Consider the following 20,885-nt stretch of genomic DNA (forward strand, 5'->3'; position numbering starts at 1 on the left):
AGAAAATGGAGGCAGCTTTGATGTGGGCGCCTAGCCTGGTGTGGTGGGTGGGGGCTAGGCAGGCGGGGAGTAGTCGGGCTTCGCCCCGCAAGTGGGGCTGGGCTGGGGGTGACTTACAGAGGTCGCGGATCTGGGGCGGTCTGCCGCGCTTCACTCCGCCTCTGTGGCGTCCTTTGCTGGCTTTCCTGGTCTTTGATGACTGGGCTGATCGCTCGTTCCCGCAGCCGAGCTTGGGCGCTCTTAGGAGTCCTCCTCTGTGTCGGCCCCAAAGCCTCGAACCTGCTGCCGCTTGTTTGTCGATGTAGGATCGTTGTTGAAAGAATTATTCGCCTTTTGTTGCTCTTGGAAATGCAATCAATACTCTGGTATCACAGCGCACGGCTCACAGGATCGCGCTGACTCCTGGCACGGCCGCTCCAGACCCGTCGCCATCTTGGAATTATTGTTTTTACATGAAATGAAGTTCCATTTAAAATACACACGTGTTGAGGGCCTGCCACATGTAACCTCTGTTCTAGGTAGGAGTGTGAAAGGTGCCATGTGGTCTCTTCCCTCATGCACCTCACAGTCTGGCAAGGGCCATGGATCTGATTGGAGTGACTGCAACACATTGGGCTCTTGGCACGCTTTAGATGTATGAAATGCACTGCATTTCAATCAAATGGTGTTAAGTCCATCATAAACACTTCATAGGCAAATTACAGTTCAAGTTAGGGGCATATAGTTCTGATGTTGTGCAAATTATGTTCATTTCTCATATTAACTGATAAAGTTTCCAACCTTAGATTTCTGACTATCGGAAGGTAATGGCTTTTGCACCTGGCCGTTAAACTAATTTTGTAGATATTGAGCATATTTGCTAAACATACAGATGGCCCCTCAATCTGTTGAATGAAATTACATTTTAAGATAATATGCATTTAGATCACTGTCTTGGCTTATTTGCTTAGAAGCATAACTCATCCTTTTATAGATGTCTTATGTGTTGGCAAATTGACTCAGAAAGCAAAAGGAACAGCTAAAGATGAACATTAATGTATAGTTGCTTTTTCTTTTCCCCCCTCCATTTCCCATATGTCTTTTGATCTATTAGGAGAGCTGTACTATTTATATTGCAGTATGGAGATTATTGGGTATTTCTACTTTCAAAATTACATTATCCATGGTATAAAGGAATCAAAACTCTTAAAAAAAAAAGAAAATCATGCCTTTATGCTATAATTTTTCTACATTGCTTGATCAAATTTCTTTCTTCAGGTTGTAAAGAGAGAGATCTTTGGGAATGTCCATCCAATAAACAATGTTTGAAGCAGACAGTGATCTGTGATGGGTTTCCAGATTGTCCTGATAACATGGATGAAAAAAATTGCTGTAAGTGCTTACATGAATTTAAGACAACATTTTAATTTTAAACACCAATAACCTCTCATTTTGAATGCAAGTTAGAAATTTGAAAATATGTAACAAAAGCTTTTAGTACGTTCAGATCGTTTGACCAAAACTGCACTTTTGAAGATACATGCCAAGAAGACACTTATGTAAATATATATGAGGGTACTTCAAAAAGTTCGTGGAAAAATAGAATTAAAAGATAATATGAATCTTAACATGAACTTTTTAAAGACCTCTTGTACACCATGATATTGTTCTAGTGTTATTTATAGCATGTACAGCATGGAAAAATTAAAGCACCCCAAATATCCAAAAACAGGGGACATAAAATACAACCATAAAATGAAATAATATGCAAACATTAAAACCAAATTTGAGAAGAATAATTTCTCCTGGGTTTATTATATATCATTAGTTGAATAAAACAAAATATACAGTATTATGGGCACTATTGTCCTAAGTTTTGAAAGTACATATACCTACATATAGAAAAAAATCAGAATGTCATAATTAAAAGTTTATAATTATAATCTCTGGGGGGTGGGATTATTAAATTTTTGTGTTTTTCAATTTTTTCTACGTTTTCTAAATGAATGGCCATTATTCTTAGAACCAAGAAAAAATTTTGTCTTAAGATGTTTTACCTGCAAGCAACAAAAAGCCCAACTTGATCATACAATGAAGGCATTTATTATCTTTCACTAAATATACATATATAAAACATATGTCGTCTATTATCATATAAAAAGTCAAGTGTAGGGTGGATTCTTGAGGCTGTGTGGGGTAGTTCAGCACCTTGTCTGTGATTCTTTTAGTTCAGCTTGACCTCAGGCACCCACCATGGCCCATGGTCAAAAGATGAACACGAAGAGCACCTGAGGCACCAAGCTTACTTGACCATATCTAGTGGGAAGGAGAGAGAACCTTGCCACCATCTCTGAAATGTCTCTAAGGGTTTCATTCAGATTGGTTAACTTTGGGATAGATTAGAAAATACACCTCCAAATGGCTAGAAGAGAGGAGATCAAATGCTCTCATCACAAAGAAATGATAATTTTTTTGATGATGAATATACTAACTACCCTGATTTGATCATTATACATGATATACATGTATTAAAATATAACTCTGGGGCCGGCCCGGTGGCGCACTGGAGAGTGCGCTGCTTGGGAGTGCGGCGGCACTCCCGCCGAGGGTTCGGATCCCATGTGGAGACTGGTTCCCGCTCACTGGCTGAGTGCGGTGTGGGCGCAACACCGAGGGTTGCGATCTTGTTACCGGTCAGTAAAAAAGACAAAAAGGAAAAAAAAAAAAAATATATATATAACTCTGTACCCCATAAATATGTACAATCAATGTGTCCATTAAAGAATAAATTATTTTTTAAAAAAAGAAATAAAAGACACTTCTTACAAATGGCTGAACTGCAAAATAGAAGCACTACTCAGGGAGAACCAATTAGAAAAGGATGCTGTTTCCTCCAGGCTGCCCCAGCCCTAGGCGAGGGCACATGGCCTGGCCAGCAATCCAGAAGAAAATATGTTGCAAAGCATGATCTGCAAAACCATAGGCCTAGGCCTGGATCTTGGATCATGTGCTTACTCCTGGACTAATAATTGTACTCAGAAAAAAAATAATTGTAGTCAGAAAAATGCCATGCCCAGGTTAAACTAATCAGTATTTTCCTCTGGAGCTGGGGATGACAAGTTTGGGGACCTGAGCAAATCAGGTTTCCCTAAAAAAGAGAAAGAAACGAAATGGATGCCAAGTAGGCAATCAAGGAGATTCACTATAATTTTAAAACACTCAAGAGAAAATTATGCATGACTCAGGGAATCATTTAATAGTGGAGATTTAAAAAAGAAATAAATGTTATCCATCTACGTGGACAGAGCTTCTTTTCTTCCTATGGTGGCTTCAGTCTGTTCATTTCTTTTGCTCTGCTCATGCAAATTTAAACCCTGTTCTCTAATCCTTGGTATTTCTGCTGCTATGGATACCATTTTTTCGATCTGATTGTTGGAACTGGGGCTGGCCGGTTAGAAAGTTGGTCATAGCACAGTGTAGATGACACCAAGGTCAAGGGTTCAGATCCCCATACTGGCCAGCTGCCCCCCCCCCAAAAAAGTGATTGTTAGAACTGGAGAATCTAGTCACTTAGAGATAGGAATTCTGTTTAAATGTTCTTTGTATGGATTGATGTCTATTAAATGACATTTTAGAAATTCTGTTGTTACACCTGTTTGGAGGCCTCAGCTACCACATATTTTCTTCTTTCCATGCTCCTGCTGGCAAATAAGAGTGTGCATGTTAGTGGTAATCACATTGATTTCCAAGACATTTCAGTCTTCTTGCTTCTTGTTCCCTGTGCCAGCATTTTGCCAAGATGATGAGCTGGAATGTGCAAACCATGCGTGTGTGTCACGAGATCTGTGGTGCGATGGTGAAGCAGACTGCTCAGACAGTTCGGATGAATGGGACTGTGGTAAGCTTCTTGTTCCTGCCATCTGTTGTACACTCTCGTGCCTGTCAGCCATTTAAGCTAAATGAATACTAAATTATTTCACGGATTTTACTAACCACCTTCATCTATTTTGTTTTACTGTTATAAAAACTGACAGTGGTGATTCATGTATGTTATTTCCAACTCACAGAAAATTTCCCTCCAAGTCATTTCTCTATGTAAAACATCTATATTACATGTAAAAACATATGAGTTTAAATTTTTGTAACCACGTTAACTGCTAGAATAGAATTTTAAACTTTATCATCACCCAGTTTCAACAGTTACCAATATCCTGTCATTCTTGTATTGTCTACCTCTCCTGGAACAGGATATTGAGCAGCCCCTCTGTCTTCCCTGTACTCTTGCTTCGGATCCCAATGGCATAGTTAGAAAACTATCTAGTTCCTTATATGGGCAGGACTTAAAGGCATCTCCCGCCAGTATCTCGAATGTTTCAGATTGTAATCCTGAGTTTGATTAATTCCCTCATTCCCCACTCGTCACTCCTTCCATTCACCTGCCTCTAATTTCAGTTCTTTACATCCTCAGGGCAAATCACGATTTCATGTGTGTCATGATCAATTACACAGTGTTTCGTAAATGATCTGAGGCTGATTGAGTACAGAGGAGGCTCTTTTATAAGACAGCAGTTAGCACATATACAAAATTAATCCTAAATTAGCATCACTCACACACTTGCATTCTCATGAGCTTTCTTGAAAGGAAATGATATGAATGGATTTATGACTAGCTCCTTATAATTATGCAAATCCCTGGGTAAACTCATGGGAGTGGGCCCTGTCTCTGGCTACCTTCTGACTCATAAAGAAAAGTTAAGAACTGCCTGTCTCTTTCACTAGAGTCTACAGTTCTTGGCAGGCAGACAACATTTCTAATTCATTTTTTTTAGTCCTCCGCCGCACTGAGAGCAGTGATTTGCACAGGGTAGCTACTCACCAAATGATTCTTAACTCAAATAAATAAAAATAAGTGTATGCAAATGAAGCAAAAGCATGTAACTTATCATTTGGTTTCATAGGAAAAAATGTTTTTAATTAGGTTTCTTCCCTTTTTTTTCCCTAGTGACCCTCTCTAAAAATGCGAACTCCTCTTCATTACTGACTGTTCACAGATCTGCCACAGAACACCATGTGTGTGCTGATGGCTGGCAGGAGATGTTGAGTCAGCTGGCCTGCAAGCAGATGGGTTTAGGGTAAGGTCAGTAGTTTGTAGCACTGATGAATTTCTCAGAAGGCTTCGTGGAACTTGGCAGTAATATCTTCCTGATGATGTATAGTGAGTTAGTACTCTCAAACAAAGAGCCCTCCAAAGCTCGGGAAATGAATCAGGTGAGAGGACCACATTTAATTACAGGCACCTGCTCTGAAGAACGTGGGCTGAAAACCTACTTTGATGAAGCCTCTAAAAATAAATGAAGTAATTGTATTTTAAGTATTTCTGAAATGGAATGCTTTCATTATTTATAAAAGCATTAAGATGATTTCCTCTGTGGAACCCGAATGGAAAAATCATGCAATTTTCCCCCAAGAAGTATTGCAAATTTCTTTTTAAGCAACACACATTTTTTAATAAGTTGAGAAATGGTATTTGAAGTTGCTGGTATTTCTATTTATTCTAAGTAATGCAGGAAATGTAAATCAAGAAATAGTTCATCATTTTTGCTTCTTTTTAAAAAAATAATTAATTGTACATATTTGTGGGGTACGGAGTTGACTGTCAGTGTTTGTGTACCATATGTGATGACCAAATCAGAATTATTAGCATGTTCATCATTACAAAATGTAATTATTATTTGTTGTCCTTACCCAGTTTTTCTCTAACTCCCACCCACTCCCTCTTTCCCACCTCTAATAACCATAGTTCTGTTCTCTCCTTCTGAAAATTCAATATTTTATTGTGGTTGTTGTTTCTTTGTTTCTTCCTTTGTTTATTGATTTTTTTAGCTCCCACTTATTAGTGAAGACATGAAATATTTCTTTTTCTGTGCCTGGCTTATTTCACTTAACATAATTTCTTTAATCACATCTATGTCACTGCAAATGGAAGAATTTCATTCTTTTTATGGCTGAATAGTATTCCATTGTGTATATATACCATATTTTTCTTATCTAGTCATCCACTGATGGACATTTAGGTTGGTTCCATATCTTGGCTATTGTAAATAGAGCTATGATAAACATGGGAGTGCCAGGTATCCCTTCAACATAAAATTTCCATTCCTTTGGGTACATACCCAGCAGCGGGATTGCTGGCTCATATGGCAGTTCTACCTGTAGTTGTTTGAGGAGCCTCCATACTGATTTCCATACCAGGTGCACTAATTTAGAGTCTCATCAACAGGGTAGGAGGGTTCCTCTTTCTCTGCATCCTTGCCAGCATTTGTTATTTTCAGTCTTTTTGATAATAGCCAGTCTAACTGGGGTGAGATGATATCTCAATGTGGTTTTAATTTTCATTTCCCTGATGATTAGTAATGCTGAGCATTTCTTCATATGTCTGTTGGCCATTTGTATATCTTTCTTTGAGAAATGCCTATGTAGCTTCTTTGCCTATTTTTAAATCAGGTTACTTGTTTTTTTTACTGTTAAGTTGTTTTAGTTCCTTGTATATTCTGGATATTATTCTCTCGTTAGATGTATAGTTTGCAAATATTTTCTAGAAGACTCTAGCTTTGATACAAACACACTAAAATAGATTCTTTGAAAGTTAGGTACTCACTATTTTGTGAGGTTTTCTTTTTCAGTTTCATCAGGGATGAAAAGCAATAATTTTAAGGGTCTTAGACTATTTATGTGAGTGTGTATACATATATATATATTTGCTTTCATATATATGTATATAAAATTTGAGGGAAATGTAGAAATGAGAGAAATAAAATGTAAAAGAGTTTAAAAATTCTAGAATAAAAAATTGGGTAAATGGCATTTCCCTGGATCAGCTGAACAAACTTGAAACAATTTTATAATAATGAGCCTTTCAATTATGGGATAGCAACAAGCAGCACATTTTTGTTATCTCAGTTTGAAGAGTAACGTAACTCCCAACAACTTCAGCCCATTTCTCCCATGTAACGACCCACATCTTTGGAAAATTGAGTAACCGATGCTAATTTATAATAAAAAGAACTTTAAACTTTGCAAGAGTAAAAACATTATATGTGCCAAGGTCTATTGTTATCATCTTTCCTCTCACCAAGATTTAAAGTTATTTCTTAATGTGAAAACTTGATTACACAATGATAGACAATCCTATTGAGAGTTCTGTGGGAAAGTTGGAACTACAACAATTTTTTAAGGCAATATTTTGAAACATTTATTTGTTTCTTTCAGTCCTGTTGCTGTCAGAATAGTCTGCTGCATTATTGTCTCTTTCTGCCACTAATATCTCCTATCAATCTGTTTTCATTTTTTAATTTTCTTAATTGACACAAATAGTTGTGCATACTTATGGCATGCAGTGTGATATTTCAATACCTTTATACAACATGTAATGACCAAATCAGGGTAATTAGCACATACATTCATCACCTCAAATATTTATCATTTATTTGTGTTGGGAACATTCAGTACCTTCTCTTCTAGCTATTTGAAAATATATAAAATAAACTATATAGTTAACTATAGTCACTCTACATTGCTATAGAACACTGGAACTTACTTGTCCTATCTAGCTGTCATTTTGTATCCATTAATCAGCCTTTCCCTATTCTTCCTTCCCTCATACCCTTGCTATCCTCTAGTAATCACAATTCTACTCTCTGCTTCTATGAGCTCGACTTATTTAGCTTCCACATATGCACAAGAACATGTGGTATTTATCTTTCTGTGCCTGTCTTATTTCACTTAACATAATGTCCTCCAGGCTCACCCTTGTTGCAGCAAATGACAAAATTTCATTCTTTTTTATGGCTGAGTAGTATTCCATTGTGTATATATGCCACATTTTTTTTTTATCCGTTCCTCTGTTGATGGACACTTGGGTTGATTCCATATTTGGCTATTGTGAATGGTGTTGCAATAAACTTGGGAGTGCAGACATCTCTTCAACATACTGATTTCCTTTACTTTAGAAATATAGTCAGTGATGGGATTGCTGAATCACATGATAGGACTATTTCTAGTTTTCTGAGGAACCTCCATACTGTTTTCCATTATGGCTGTATTAATTGCATTCCCACCAACAGTGGGAATCCAGTCCTTTGCATCCTCGCCAGAATTTATTTTCTGTCTTTTTGATAATAGCTGTTGTAACTGGGATGAGATAATATCTCATTTTGGTTTTGATTTGCATTTCCCACATGGTTACTGATGTTGAGCATTTTTTCATATAATTGTTGGCCATTTACATGTTTTCTTTTGAGAAATGTCTATTCAGATTATTTGCCCATTTTTAAGTGAATTATTATTATTATTATTTGTGGTTGAGTAGTTTGAATTCTTTGTATATTCTGGATATTAATCCCATTCTGCAGGTTGTCTCTTCACTCTGTCAATTGTATCCTTTATTATGTAGAAGCTTTTATGTTTGATATAATCCCAATTGACTATTTTTGCTTTTGTTGCCTGTGCTTTTGAGGTCTTATTCATAGAATCTTTTCCAAGAACAATGTTGTAAAGCATTTCCCCCAAGTTTTCTTCAGGTAGCTTCACAGGTTTGGGTCTTAGATTAAGTCTTTAATCCATTTTGAGTTGATTTTTGTAAATAGTGAGGAATAGGAGTCTAGTTTTATTACTCTGCTTATGGATATTCAGTTTTCCCAGCACCATTTATTGAGGAGACTACCCTTTCAACAATGTATATTCTTGGTGCCTTTGTATAAAATCAGTTGGTTGTAAATACATGGATTTATTTCTGGGTTCTCTATTCTGTTTCAGTGGTCTGTGTGTCTGTTTTTATGCCAGTACCATGCTGTTTTGGTTACTATAGTCTTGCAGTATATTTTGAAGTCAGGTAGTGTGATGCCTCTAGCTTCATTCTTTTTGCTCAGGATTGCTTTAGCCATTTGGGCTCTTTTATGGTTTTATGTGAATTTTAGGATTTTTTTTTCTATTTCTGTGAAGAATGCCATTGGTATTCTGATAGGGATTGCATTGGGTAGTATGCAAAACAAACAAACAAACAAACAAACAAACAAACAAACTGTAGATTGCTTTGGGTAGTATGGTCATTTTAACAATATTAATTCTTCAAATCCATAAACATGGTATATCTTTCCACTTTTTTGTGTCCTCTTCAGGTTCTTTCTTCAGTATTTTGCAGATTTCGTTGTAGGGATCTTTCATCACCTTGATCAAATTTATTCCTAGGTATTTTATTTTATTTCTTGTAGCTATTGTAAATGAGCTGTTCTGTTCCATTGCTTTCTTGATTTCCTTTTCAGATAGTTTATTATTGTATAGAAATGCTACTGATCTTTGTGTGTTGATTTTTTTTATCCTTCAACTTTACTGAATTTGTTTATCATTTCTAAGAGTTTTTTGGGGGGTTTCTTTCAGTTTTTCTGTATATAAGATGATGTTGTCTGCAAACAGAACAATTTAATTTTCTTCTTCCCAGTTCGGATGCCCTTTATTTCTTTCTACTGCCTAGTTGCTCTATTTACAACTTCCAATACTATGCTGAATAAGAGTGGTGAGAGTGCGCATCCTTATCTTGTTTCAGTTTTAGAGGAAAAGCTTTTAATTTTTCCCCATTTGGTATGATTTTAACTATGGGTTTGTCATACATGGACTTTACTATGTTGAAGTGTATTTCTTCAATACTTAAGTTTTTGAGAGTTTTTATGTGAAGGGAGGTTGAATTTTGTCCAGTTCTTTTTCTTCATCTACGGAGTTGATCATATGGTTTTTGTCCTTTATTCTGTTGATGTGTTGTATCATGCTTATTGATTTGTGTATGTTGAATCCTTCTTGCATCTCTGGACTAAATTACACTTGATTATGGTATATAATCTTTTTGTTGTTCTGTTGGGTTTGATTTTCTAGTATTTTGTTGAGGATTTTTGCATTTATGTTTACCAAAGATTGGCCTACAGTTTTCTTTTTATGGTGTGTCCTTGGCTGATGTTGGAAGCAGGGTAATGCTGGCCTCATAGAATAAATTGGAAAGAATCCTTCCCTTTCAAGTTTTTGGAAAAGTTTGAGAAGAATTGGTGTTAGCTCTTTACATGTTTGGTAGCATTCATCAGTGAAGCCATTTGGTCCTGAGATTTTCTTTGTTGGGAGACCTTTTATTACTGCTTCAATATTCTTACTCATTATTGGTCTTTTCAGGTTTTCTATTTCTTCTACCAATTTTGGTAGGTTGTATGTATCCATAAATTTATCCATTTTTCCCTAGATTTTCCAGTTTGTTGGCATATAGTTGTTCATGGTAGTCTCTAATGATCTTTTGTGTATCTGAGTTATCAGTTGTAATGTTTCCTTTTTTATCTCTGATTTTATTTATTCAAGTTGTCTTTCTTTTTTTCTTAGTCTAGCTAATGGTTTGTCAATTTTGTTTATCTTTTCAAAAAAACAACTTTTTGTTTTATTACTATTTTGTATTGTTTTTCTAGTCTCTATTTTGTTTACATCTGCTCTGATCTTTATTTCTTAATCTTGGGTTTGATGTGTTCTTGCTTTTCTAGTTCCCTAAGGTTGTTTGAAATCTTTTAACTTTTTTGATGTAGAAGTTTATTGCTGTAAACTTCCCTCTTATTAATGCTTTTTTCTGTATCCCATAGTTTTTTGTATGTTGTGTTTCTATTTTTATTTGCTTCAAAATATATTTTAGTTCATTTTTCAATTTCTTTATTAACCCATTGGTTGTTTGGTAACATGTTGTTTCATTTCCATGTATTTGTAGTTTCCAGAATTCCTCTTGTTATTGATTTCTGGTTTTATTCCATTTTTATTAGAAAAGATACTTGACGTGATTTCAGTTTTTAATAATTTGTTGAGATTTGTTTTGTGGCCTAACATATAGTCTATTCTGGAGAATCTCCCATGTGCTAATGAGGAAAATATATATTCTGTAGCTGTTGGATAAAATGTTTTGTAAATGTCTGTGAGGTCCATGTGGTCTATATTACAGTTTAAATCCAATGTTTCTTTGTTGATTTTCTGTCTAGGTGATCTGTCCAATGCTGAGATTGGGGTGTTGAAGTTCCCAAGTATTACTTGGAGTCTATCTTTCCCTTTAGATGTTAATAATATTGCTTAATGTATCTAAGTGCTCTGGTGTTGGGTGCATATAATTGTTATATCCTCTTGCTGAATTGATTTCTTTATCATTATATAATGACCTTTGTAGCTTTTTGCACTTTTTGACTTAACATCTATTTTGTCTGATATAAAGATAGCTACTCTTGCTTGTTTTTGGTTTCCATTGTGTGTAATATCATTTTTCCTCACTCTACTTTCAGCCTATGTGTGTCTTTACAGGTGAAGTGAGTTTATTGTAGGCATAATATAGTTGGGTCTTGGGTTTTTTCTTTTAATTTATTCAGCTGTTCTATATTTTTTAATTGAGAGATTTGATTATTTACATTCAAGGATATTATTGATAGGTGAGGAATTACTTCTGTCGTTTTGTTAATTGTGTCTGACTGTTTTATATATCCATCATTCTATTCTTCTTCTCTTTTTGTTTATCTTTGAAGTTTGATTTTTTTTGTAGTGGCAAGTTTTGATTTCTTTATCTTTTTTGTTTATCTGTTTTACCAGTGAGTTTTGCATTTCCTATTTTTAATTTTTATATTTTTTGAGTTTTATATTTTCATATGTTTTCATGGTAGTTCTTATTGTCCTTTCGCTTCCAAATGTAGGACTTGCTTAAATGTTTCTTTTAAGGGCAGTCTACTGGTGATGAATTCCCTCAGTTTTTGCTTGTCTGGGAAAGACTTTATTTCTGAAGGATAGCTTTGATAAATATGGTACTGTTGGCTAGCATTTTTAAAAAACACTTTGAATATATCATCCCATTCTCTCCTGGCCTGTAAGGTTTCTGCTAAAGAATCTGGTATTAGTGTAATGAGATTTCCCTTACATGTAACTTAATGCTTTTCTCTTGCTATTTTTAGAATTCTCTCTTTATCTTTGACTTTTGATAGTTTGACTATAAAGTGCCTTGGTGAGGTCTTTTTGGGTTGTATTTATTAGGGGATCTTTGAGCTTCCTTAATCTGGATATCCATATTTCTCCCAAGATTTGGGAAATTTTCATTTATTTTTTCATTAAATAAGCTTTTGATAACTTTACTATCTCTTCTCCTTTTGAAACTTACATAATGCAAATATTTGGTTACTTAACAGTATCTTATAAGTCCAGTAGGCTTTCTTCATTCTTTTTTGTACTTTCTCTTTTCTTTTTTATGTCTGACTATATATACTAAAAGACCTCTCTTTAAGCTTAGAAACTCTTTCTTCTGCTTGATCTAGTCTGTTGCCGAAGCTCTCCATTGTGGTTTATTTTATTTTATTTATTGAATTCTTCAGCTCTAAAATTTATGTTTGATTCTTTTTTTTATGTTATCTATATTGTTATTGAACTTCTCATTCTGATCATGAATTGTGTTGTTGATTGTGTTGAATTGTCTATCTGTATTCTTTTGTATCTTGCTGAGTCTCCTTAGAATCATTACTTTAAATTTCTTTTTGGGCATTTCATAGGTTTCCTTTTCTTTGGGGTCTATTAATGGAGAATTATTGTACTTCTTTGGAGGTGTCATGTTGCCTTCTATTCTCATTTTTTTTTCATATATGTGAGTCCCTTAGTTGATATCTGTGCATCTGGTGGAATGGTCACTTCTGATTTTATGGAGTAGCTTTCATAGGGAAAGACATTTTCCTAAAGATGTGTTTTTTTTTTTTTTTTTTTTTTTTAGCTATAACCAACATTAGCAGGGTTTGCAAGTGCCTCAGAGGTCTCAACTATAGGTGTTTGTGGAGGCAGTGGTGTGGCTTTGCAACCCTGAGGGTGAGGGTTGCCAGGTGGGCCAGTACTCAGGCCATGGGGAGGTGCTGTGTCTAGCACAATGGCTCTGCTGGTTGTGGGACAACATTGCCAGCTGCAGCATGCACTAGACAGGCCAATTGTTGGGTCCCAGGGTGTGTATGTGAGCATGTGGCAGCTCTGCCACTGGAGGGGGTGGGGTTACCTGTGGCAGTGGGTGCAGATGGGCAATTCTAGGGCCCTGGGAGCATGTATGCCAGCTGAGGGCCTCCTCCGTGCTGTACTTGGGTGGCCTCTTGCTGTGCTGGACTGCCTGCTCCCTAGAATGTACAGTGCTTCATGGCCTCAGATGCTAGGATCACAGCTGTACCACAGGATTTATCAGGGATTGCAGCATTGTGGCCTTCTGTTTTGTAATGGGATGATGGCAGGGCTCCAGGGATCTAAAATAATTTTAAAATCAGAAGAGTTTGTTTGTTAAGCCACCTTGAATGTAACTGTTCTACTGCAAATAGGAGGGATCTTCTTTTAAATATTCTACTTTATATTTCTTTTAATATTTTTGCATATTGGATTTTTAAAATTGCACATAGCAAAATTTACCATTTTAGCTATTTTAAAGCATACAAATGAGTGGAATTTAGTTTATTGTATAATGTTGTGCAACCATCACCACTATCTAGTTCTGGAATATTTTTGTCACCCCAAAAGAAAACTATGTACCCATTAGGCAGTCACTCCTTATTTCTCCCTACCCTAGGCCCAGGGAATCACTAATCTGCTTTCTGTCTCCTTGGATTTGCCTATTCTATATATTTCAATATAAATGGAAATATACAACATGTAATCTTTTTGTCTGACTTTTTTCATTTAGCATAATGTTTTCAAACATCCACATTGTACTTTATTTCTGTTCATGGCTGAATAATATTTCATTGAATGGGTATACCACATTTTGTTTATCTGTTCAGACATTTGGGTTGTTTCCACCTTTGTATATATTGTGCATATTGGATTTTTAAAAAAATCTTTACTCCATTTGCTGGAAAAATGAAACTTCAATATTTTAGATATTTAAAATTTAAATACACATGCAGATAATTTTATTTTAAATAAGTTTATTTCACAGAAGGGCTAGGCACATCTGAGATAGAAGTGTTGTTTGAAAACCGTAGTCATTATTTGACTAAGTTAGTGGATAAATGTTTAAGTAATAAGTCCTCCAAGAAAATGAGTACTAGTTTTTTGTCTTTTGTTTTCGATTACCTTCAAGTTTACTCTTCAGTTTTTTGTCATTTGAGTGGTTCATAAATTGACAGGAATCTGGAGAATCAGTCAGGGTCAGGACTGAAGATCATGGGCAAGATGAGGCCAAATTCCTGCTGTGGGATTGGGCTGCTTAGGAAATTGCTCTTTTATCACTCACTCTGGAGACCAGCTTCTGTGCTGCAGATTCAAATTCTGCCACTGTGCCTCAAATAAACTCTTAGTAACCCTGTCCCTTTAAATTGTTTCCTTCAGATTCAAACTCGTTGATAGGAGGACCTGTTTGACCATGACCATCTATACTCCAGCTGCCTGAGGGAGGGGAGAGGGAATGGCTGTCCTTCTTTAGCTTCTGGAGTGAAGTGTCCATTACACACTGGCCTGTCTTGATACTCCAGACATATTCTGCTCTCCAAACTTGAAGTTTAAAAAGCAATCCCCAATTAATTCTATCTAGTATTCCCTTTTTGTTTTTTGAGTATCTGCCTATGTACTGTCTGAGGCATTGTGTGGAGGATCCAAAAGTGAATAACGTCATCAGAGTTTATTATGAAGTGGAGAAGACATGTGAATAAACAACCAAGAACATAAAATTAGAAAAACAACCCAGATTTGTAATCATCTGAGAATGGTTCAGACATATAGCACAGAACATGGCATTTGTGTTAAAAGTATGAAAGACAATGTTGAGCTCTAATCTTATCTTGATAGTATTAATTCATTAAATCATTTTTTCATTTATTTGTTCATTCAGTAACATTTTATAGAGAACAGCATGTGGTGTCATGTCCAGACCAACTTACTAACTCCAAGTGGGTCATTCATCTACTTGAAGGGGTACATTTTGGAGCTAGTTTATCAAAAATTCAGTTCTACACCAAATTACATGTTTTGCAGGGATTTTACTGTCATGCCTTCATAGTAGAGGCACTTGATTAAAAACACCCACACTTAGAGTTTTTCAGACCCAAATTATACGTTCCACATTTTACAGCACACATGATAGACTCTCAACTAACTCCTTGTCCAAATAAGAAGATTCAGAGTTCTTGGTTGAATCTGATTTTTTTTAACCCTCATCTATAGGTATCTCAGGAGTTCACCCCAGGTTGGAAGTATGATGGCTTTCTGATTAAACAAAGGTATAAATCAAACCCCTAAATTCTCATGACAGTATATTGCCTTTGCTATGTGCATGTCCAGTATCAAAAACATATGGACATTTATTTAATCAACAGTAGACATCAGAATTTAGACTGCCCTCTAATACTTGCCAAATGCTCAGTTGAGACATCTGGTATTTGAGGAAGTTAGTCCAAGGAAATGTGACTCTCCATGTCTCATGGCTCCACAAGCTCTAGTGCTATGTAAAGTTAAATCATCTGGAAACAGTGTGCCTGGGCTCTACTATTTTGGCAAAAATTCTTTTATGGAGTTAGTTGTAATTTGATTTTATGCCCTAATCTTTTAAAATTTGTCAATAGAAGAAACATGTTTTCAAAGAGTGTTTCTGTATCTTGGCAAAACCACAAAGACATCATTATATTACCATAGTCCCTAATAGTCTCTGATATAAGGATTTATATTCTAATCTCCTTCTTAAGTTTACTCCCAGGAAAAAGTTTCTAACTTTGGATTTCTTTAGTCATGTAAGAAGAATTTCTTCCAGGATGGCTTCCTTCTTAAATGACTTTCCATGATGCTCATAGGAAGATCTAGTCCTCTATAGTAGTAAATCTAGCCCAATCTGCTGGTCCTGTTTATGGAAACCATAGAGAAGAAGCTTAAAACCATGTTGTCATGTTTTAAAAGTTGAGGTGTCATTCTTATACCATAAAATTCACCCCTTGCAAGTGTACAATTCACTTGTTTTTAGTATATCACAGTTATGAAATTATCACTACTGTGTAATTTCAAAATATTTTCATCACTCCAGAAAGAAACCCCATGCCAATTAGCAGTTATTTCTCATTTCTTTCTTCCCCAGCCCTTGACAACCACTAATCTACTTTCTGTCTCTGTGGTTTGTGCACATTTCACCTAAATAGAATCATAAAATATGTGCCTTTTGTGTCTGCCTTCTTTCAGTTAGCATAATGTTTTCAAGGTTTATCCATATTGTAGCATGTATCAGTATTTTATTTTTTGTTTATGGTTGAATAATATTCCATTGTATGGATATAACTACATTTTGTTTATTCACTTATCACTTGATAAGCATTTGGATTTCTTTTACCTTTTGGCTATTATGAATAATGCTGCTATGAATATTCATGTACAAGTTTTTGTGTGAACATATGTTTTCAATTCTCTTGGATATGTACCTAGGACTAGAATTACTGGGGCAAATGGTAACTTTTTATTTAGTTTTTTTGAAGAACTGCCAAATTGTTTTCCAAAGTGGCTGTACCATCTTATATACCCACCTGTAATGTGTGAAAGTTCCAATTGCTCTATATCTTCATTAACATTGTTATTATCTATTTTGTGATTATAGGCATCCTAGTGGGTATGAAGTGGTATCTTATTGTGATATTAATTTGCATTTCCCTAATTGCTAATGGTGCTCAGCATCTTTCTATGTACTTATTGGCCACTTGTATGTCTTTTTTTGGAGAAATGTCTATTCAAGTCCTTTGCTTTTGTAATCATATTTTTTGCTGATATTTATTTCCATTATTTATTATCTAGTCAGTTACTAAGCACTGTTACTTCTTTCAAAATGTTTATTATCTTTCTTTTCTCCCATTTATTCATTCAGTGCATATTTACTGAGTGCCTACTATTGCTAGGCATTGTTCTAGATGCTTGGGACACAATAGTGAACAGACAGACAATGCTCCCTATGTTGAATAGCTCATGTTCTACCATCTGCATTATGAAACCATAATAAATAAGTAAATAATATAGAATTTAAGGAAGTGGTAAGAGCTATGAAAAAAGAAAAAAAAAAAGGAAAGTTAAGCATAGTAAGGGGTCCGGAAGTTTAGGGCTGGGTGGATTTTAGCATTAAATAGGGTGATCAGGTAAACCTCACTGGAAAAGTGACAGTTTAGCAAAGACCTGAAGAAGATGAGAGAGTCTGACAAGTAGATGTGGAGAAAGCCATTCAATTCAGAGGGAGAAGTTGTAGCAAAAACTCTTAGGTGGGAATCTGCAGTGTTTACAAGAGCAAGGAAGCCATTGAGACTAGAATAGAATGAGAGATGGGGGAGATGGGGGGAGACGATGTTGGAGGATGATGGGGTGGGGGTTGCAGATCATGGAAGGCCTTGTGGACCATTTTAAGAACTTTGGTTTTTAGTTTGGGCGAAATCTTGAAAGGTTTTGAGCCGATGAGTGCCATTATCTTACTGAAAGGGCTCGCTCTGGTGGTTGTGTTGAGAACAGGCTGTAGGAAGGCAAGAGAAGAAGCAGGAAGACTAGTTAGGATGCCGCTGGAGTAGTTCAAGGGGGGGATTTTGGTAGCTCAGATCAGTACGGCAGCAGAGGACATGGTGATAGATGGTTTTATGCTGAGTGTATTTAAAAACAGGAGTTCCTGACAGACTGGGTGTTTGCTGGGGGTTGAGACAAAGAGAAGAGTCAAGAATGACTTAAAGGTTTTTGGCTTGGCCATCTGGAAAGATGGGATTTCTGTCAGTTGAGATGGGAAGGGCTTGGGATGGAGCAAGTTTGGGAAGAGAGATCAGTTCTGTTTTGAACATATTAAGTTTGGGATGTCTATTAGACATTCAGATGGAGACATGTATAAGGCTCAAGTCTGGAGTTTATTAGGGAAGTCTGGGCTGGAGACATATATTTGAGAGTCACCTAAATACAGATGGTGTATAGATTTGTGGGACTGGGTGATACAGACTAGGGAGTGAGTGTGGATGGAGAGGGTAAGAAGACAGGGCTGAGCTCCAATATTAAGAGGATAGGAGAAAAGAAGTGTCCAGCCGAAGGGGATGGGAGAGAACAACCAGTGAGGTAAGAGTACGTGATATCCTAGAAAGTGACGAAAGTGTATTCATGAAGAGGCAATGGTCAGGTGTATCGAATGCTGCTGACAGGTCAGGTAAAATGAGGACTGTAAACTGACTATTGGATTCAGCAATGTGCAGGTCATTAACATGAGCTTAAGAAATAGTAGGAAGAGAGAAATTAAAGATAGTATGTATAGAACTTTTTTGAGGGCAAAAAAGGGAACAAAGAAATGTGGGCAGTGGCTGGGGGTTGTAGCGCGGCAGCAGGGTTAGGAGAAGTTTGGTGCACCCTCCATTTCCCTGAATGTACTCACTATTCCATGGCTTAATTTCTAATAGAACCCTACCTGCCATAGTACAAACATCACGTTCAATAAATTATTTTAGGTCAAAAGTCATCTCTCATTCCATTTTTTTGACCAAATGAGTTTGGACTATTTTTCCAACTGCTGGGCCCACCATAAACAAGTTCATCTTTCTTCGACTTCATTCCCTGTAGATGACCCTTTTGTTTCAGGGCTGATTTGTCTCCTCTCTGTGTTCTGTGGGCACGTTCCTTCCTGCCTCGGTTTCTGTATCCATATATGCATCGTTTTCTCTACTCCCTATCCAAATCTTTCAGGACCTTACTCAAGCCCCATGGCTTCTATGAAGGCTTTCTCATCTTTTTGATCTTTTATCTCTTGAACTTTCTATAGTACTTAAAAGTGGGTATTATACAAATTTCATCTTAATTCTACAATGCCACATACCATTTGTATTGTTTTTCAAAAAAATTCCTTATTTCCCAGAACAAAATAATAATGGCTAGCCTTTATTATATGCTAGGCTGTTCTAATTACTTGAAATGTACTAACTCAATTTCTGTACATTATAATCCTGTAAGATAAATAGTACTGTTATTTCTACTTTACAGATGAGGAAACTGAGGCATAGAGATGTCAAGGAATTTTGCCAGGTCACAGAGCTGGAAAATAGAAAGCCAGGATGCAAATTCAAGCAAGGACAAGAGGCCTCTTGTGTACTAAGAGTAAATTCTTAAGGCGTCCAGTTATCCAATAAACATGACCTGACTGATGTGGCCAACTAGCTTCTTAAACATAAGTGGCTTTTAGTGCTGCTTTACCTTTATGTTTGTGACAAGTCTTAATACCACCTTATGATCTTATAGGATTTTTAAGTAGAAAGCAGTGAGGAGGTGGAGAGTAGAGATAATTCATCAGGTAGAATCACAATCCAATCACAATCACTTTTTGAATAGTCACTTGTAGTAATAAGTTAATACTTGGCACATTATAAGTAGAAATCATCTGAAGCAAACCCATGAAGTTCTGTTTTCCTTCACGAAGTAGCTTCATAGCTTCTCTGGAAGACATATAGCTTGTGCACAGGGAATTAATTTCCTACCCATTTCCAAGAGGCTGGTGGTTAAATGACTGCCTAGGTGACGAGAAAAATCATACAGTCCAATGTGTGGGTGTGTTTCCTGGAACATGCTATTCTGGGATAAGAGAGAATAATAATTTTCCTGAAAAAGTGCTACATCTTCTAGAAGGAGGAAATGTCTTTTTATGTTCTTCCACGAGGCTATTGGCTATCAGGCTTTAAAAAGCAAAAGAAAGTCAAGTCTACCAGTTGTCCCAAGAGCATTTCGATATGGTCACTAGCAACAAATTCTGCCAAGAATTTGGATATTTGTTAGCAGGTGAATCTCAAACTTTGTCAATTGAGTTAATGAATGGTTTACAAAATTAAATGGAAACTTATCAGTGGCATAGAGAAATTCACCATTATTAACTCTAATGGGACTATGCAGGATCCTGAATTAATCATATATATATTTTTCTCTCTTACACTCAATTTTGTGGTTAAAAAAAATCATCATTGAAAAATAGATTCACATTAGGATTTACAAAATCAAAGATGGTTTTCATGGGTTCTTCAGAACTAAGTTCTGTCAATACCCAGCTTTTAGCCTTTTAGTCCTGGCCCCAAAAATATCAGTGCTAATTGTGAGCAATAAGATTTGGGAACAGTAATAGTCAGCCTACATAAAGTCTCTAGGCGCATCAGGTCCACCAGTCATCACAACGGACAGAGCATTACTTTGGACATGAATATGAATTGGTCCTGAGTAAATAAGAACATGATTTATATCTTGAGTGATCCATCAGGATTTCACCAAAGAGGGCTTGAGTTATTTCTGTTGGAAACCCTTATATGACAACATCCTCCTCTTGAAACTATGCCAGAAGACTCCTGGTGATGACTTAATTCCAGATCTTGTGTCTTCTTCATGTTGTCTTTGAAACATGAAATATGCCTTTTACCTCCAAGGCAGTACTAACAGCAACAATATTACTTAAATGTCAAATCCACCGGTTTTCTTTTCTTCTTATTTTACAGTTTGGACTCAATCCAATTTCTTACTCTGGCCTGTAAGATGCTGCATAATTTGGCCCCTGCCTTCCTCTCAGGCCCAATCTCCTGGTATTCTCCACTTGTCCATGGAATTTCAGACACAGTGACCTTATTACTGATGTTCAAATGCTTCAGACTAATTTCCATCTTGGGGGTTTTGCCTTCACTGTTCCTTCTGCTTGGAAGTCTGGTCTCCAGGCCTTCTGTCTCATCATGCGTGTCTCAGCTCACACATTGAAGACTTAGGCCTTCATTGACAACCTGAGCTGAAGCAGCTTCAAACAACCCTCATCAAGTCATTCTATCGAATTTTCTTGTTTTGTCTTCAGGCTTTTAAGAACTTACTAGCATCCAAAATAATTTTTTGCATGTTTTTAA

At 36.3% G+C, this 20,885-nt stretch overlaps 1 protein-coding gene across 1 annotated transcript in view; it reads left to right on the top strand.

The window, feature by feature from the left end:
• The window catches only part of CORIN (corin, serine peptidase), a 164,352-nt gene that overhangs the window by 110,860 nt on the left and 32,607 nt on the right, over positions 1-20,885 (top strand). The window contains exons 11-13 of the mRNA XM_008574712.1: positions 1,258-1,371; positions 3,767-3,877; positions 4,982-5,111. Of these exons, the coding sequence (XP_008572934.1) occupies positions 1,258-1,371; positions 3,767-3,877; positions 4,982-5,111 (355 nt within the window). The remainder of the gene's footprint in view (positions 1-1,257; positions 1,372-3,766; positions 3,878-4,981; positions 5,112-20,885) is intronic.

Source organism: Galeopterus variegatus, unplaced genomic scaffold (assembly GCF_000696425.1).
Source record: "Galeopterus variegatus unplaced genomic scaffold, G_variegatus-3.0.2 Scaffold1090, whole genome shotgun sequence".
NCBI classification, from domain to species: Eukaryota; Metazoa; Chordata; class Mammalia; order Dermoptera; family Cynocephalidae; genus Galeopterus; species Galeopterus variegatus.